At 53.6% G+C, this 3,148-nt stretch overlaps 2 protein-coding genes across 3 annotated transcripts; both read right to left on the bottom strand.

Moving 5' to 3' along the window:
* On the bottom strand, positions 1–2,509 carry KVP17_003053 (uncharacterized protein; the record flags this gene model as incomplete). Of its 2 annotated transcripts, none has more annotated exons than XM_068519914.1 (1): positions 1–2,509. In XM_068519914.1, a coding segment is annotated over one exon (2,509 nt), but the record flags the coding sequence as incomplete, so codon positions are not given. The 2 variants fall into 2 exon arrangements, with proteins under 2 accessions (XP_068376025.1, XP_068376024.1); XM_068519913.1 differs by having other exon boundaries at positions 19–2,509.
* An 83-nt stretch (positions 2,510–2,592) lies between these two features.
* KVP17_003054 (uncharacterized protein) lies at positions 2,593–3,063 on the bottom strand (the record flags this gene model as incomplete). The annotated part of the gene is made up of 1 exon (XM_068519915.1): positions 2,593–3,063. One exon carries the CDS (start codon positions 3,061–3,063, stop codon positions 2,593–2,595), a length of 471 nt encoding a protein of 156 aa, XP_068376026.1.
* Positions 3,064–3,148: the final 85 nt, after the last annotated feature.

The following is a 3,148-nucleotide window of genomic DNA, read 5'->3' as shown; positions in this document are numbered from 1 at the left end:
TCTCTCCGCAGCCCTCACAGGCTCCAGAGAATTCCAACAAGGGTTGGTAGAACTGCGATCCCTTCAACGTTGACCTTGTCTGAGCAGGAAGTATCTCGGCGCGGTTAGGCAAAGCGCGCGCATAAGCCCAGTTCTCTGCCTCGCGGTCACTGATCTCGGGTAGAGGAGTCATGGTAAGTGCATCATCGGGACACGCAATGGCACAGAGCTGACACCCCGTGCAATCAAGGGGCGCGACCTGGATTCGGTACTGCAAGCCGGCGAATTCTGGAACTCCTTTGCTCTTTTTAGTGTTAAAGGACTCAGGAGCTCGTTCTGCCTCGTCGTCGTCCAGTAAGAAGGGTCGGATGGCGGCATGGGGGCACACGAAGGAACAGTAGTTACACTGCGTGCATTTGTCCATGTTTACGATGGGGACATTCAGCGCTATGCCTCGCTTCTCGTAGTTGGCAGTGCCCATAGGTAATTTACCTCCCTCATACTCCTTGAACGCTGATATGGGGAGGTCGGCTTCACGCTTCTGCACCTTAAGGAGGATGTCTGTTACAAACTTCTCTGTCGGATTCTCCTCAATGTCAGTAGTGGAGACACCGTCCGACTCCATGTCTTTCGCGTTCTTCCAGAGGTCGAGGTCATAGTGCACCTGGTGAAGGTTGGCCAACGCAGCATCTACAGCCTGGTTGTTGGCGTCCACAACATGCTGCCCCTTCTTACCATAACTCTTCTGGATTGCACTCTTGAACAGAGCGATCGCCGCCTCCATGGGAAGAACCTCCGACAGCTTGAAGAAACAGGTCATGAGGATGTTGTTTACACGACGCCCCATACCATTCTCGACGGCAACACGGTTTGCATCGATGACGAACATCCGCGCGTTGCGGTTAGCAATGTCCCGCTTAACACTGGCAGGCAGCATTCGGTCGACATCCTCCACACTCCACTGGGTGTTGAGCAGGAATGTACCGTTGTCGTTCAGATCCTCAGCGACGTTGAAGTCATACACGTACTGAGTCCTGTGTGCGGCCACGTAATCCGCGCGGCGGAGCTGGTAGCTCGACTTGATATCCTCAGGGCCAAAACGGAGGTGGGACATGGTGAGTCCGCCAGCTTTGTAGGCAGAGTATGCGAAGTACCCCTGCACTTTAAGGTCGGTGTTTTGACCAATAATCTTGATCACATTCTTGTTGGCGCCCACAGTCCCGTCAGATCCCATGCCCCAGAACAGACATTGCCGCGTACCAGCGGGGACAGAGTTCACATTGTACATGTGATATGGAAGGGAGAGGTTGGTGACATCGTCGTTGATTCCCACCGTAAACGGATGCTTCGGCTTCGAAGATTCCAAGTTCAGGAAGACTGCGTGCACCATCTCAGGAGTGAACTCTCGCGAGCCGAGGCCGAAACGACCGCCTATGACGCGAGGGCAGTTATCCATGTTGATTACAGAACCCACCACGTCCAAGAACAGAGGCTCACCGAGAGAACCGGACTCCTTTGTACGATCCAGCACAGCGATTCGTCGGCACGTCTTTGGAATGAGCTCCAAAAACTTATCCACCTTCCAAGGTCGGTAGAGACGAGCGCAGATGACACCTCGGTTTGCTCCAAACTTTTCGAAGGCAAGAGTCTCGCGGATAACGGACACCCCAGACCCCATGCAGACGACAACCATCTCGGCATTGGGGTCGCCATGATACTCGAACAGACCGTAAGATCTACCTGTGTATCCCTCGAGGGCTGCAAACGTCTCCTCGACGAAGTCTGGAACCCGATTGTAGTGAGTATTGCACATCTCGACGTTCTGCATGTACACCTCAGGTCCCTGAGACGTCCCCTTAAGGTACGGATGAGTGGGGTTCAAGGCTCCATCCCTGAACTTCTGAATTGCGTCAACGGGCATCATATGCTTAACGAAGTCAGTGTTAAACATCTGGATCTTCTGAATCTCATGCGAGGTTCTGAATCCGTCATAGAAGTGCATGAAGGGAATGCTAGCCTTCAGTGTAGCAATGTGAGCCACCAATGCCATGTCGGCAGACTCCTGGACGGAGTTGGAGCACAGCATAGCGAACCCCGTGGCTCTGCAGGACATCACGTCGGAGTGGTCGCCGAAAATCGATAGCGCCTGTCCTGCGATGGCCCGTGCGGACACGTGAAACACTGCTGGCAGAAATTCTCCTGCGATCTTGTACATAGGGGGAATCATAAGCAGAAGTCCTTGACTTGCGGTGAATGTAGTGGTCATAGCGCCGACGGAGAGGCCGCCGTGCACAGAACCAGCGGCGCCTGCCTCCGACTGCAGTTGACGAACGCTGGAGACGTTGCCAAACGCATTGAGTTTACGCTGAGCACTCAGGCTCTCGAAATGCTCAGAGGCGGCACTGGAGGGGGTAATGGGGTAGATAAATGCGCCATCTACGCACACGTACGCCGTCTCTGCAACAGCGACAGAGCCGTCAACGATAGCAGTATAGGAGATATGTCCTTCGAATTCCTTCTCGGTAGACATGCTATGCTGTTATTTTTACGTGTTTTTGGCGTGTATTGTGGGGCATGAGTATCACAGAATAGTTGCTTCATAGCGTGCTGTCGTTACACAAGCTTTCGGTTTTCCTCCATCATTGCCTCGGCGTTCTCCTTTTCATAGCCGCTGCCTCCAACATCATAGACCGCCGCCAGCGACCTGAGGGACCCAAACACGCACCACACGGGAGTGTACAGTAGCAGTCGACCAAGCACAAACAGGCAAAACTGGATGAGGAGTTCGAGGTGCTCTTGTGCAAAGGCTGAGAAGTTCCAGAAGACGTGCTTGAAGGCTTTCCCCATTATCTGTCGGTTCTCAATGCAGTTGACAATCAAGATGGACAGGTCAGCTAGGTCGATGATGAGGCTGGCCACAATCAGCATGCAAAGGAGTGATCCTGCCAAATTGAGGGTAACGGATCTGCGGCTGTGCAGCGCGTACACCCCAAACGCCGCCCACAGGAACGGGAATAGCGCATCAACGAACTCTCGCGCGTTTGTCACGAAAGGAAAACTCAATACGGAGATGGAGATGTGCATGCCAAAGTAGATGAGCAGGCCGCTCCGTAGAGAGCAGCAGCAGCATCCACAAAAGCGTGCGTAGTCATCTCGAGACTTACAGCAC

The sequence above is a fragment of a genome (genome assembly GCF_019968985.1).
Source record: "MAG: Porospora cf. gigantea B chromosome Unknown PgB_NODE_2784_length_3148_cov_147, whole genome shotgun sequence".
NCBI classification, from domain to species: Eukaryota; Apicomplexa; class Conoidasida; order Eugregarinorida; family Porosporidae; genus Porospora; species Porospora cf. gigantea B.
The sequence above is the reverse complement of the archived record's forward strand: the minus strand, read 5'-3'. Positions and strand labels throughout refer to the sequence as shown.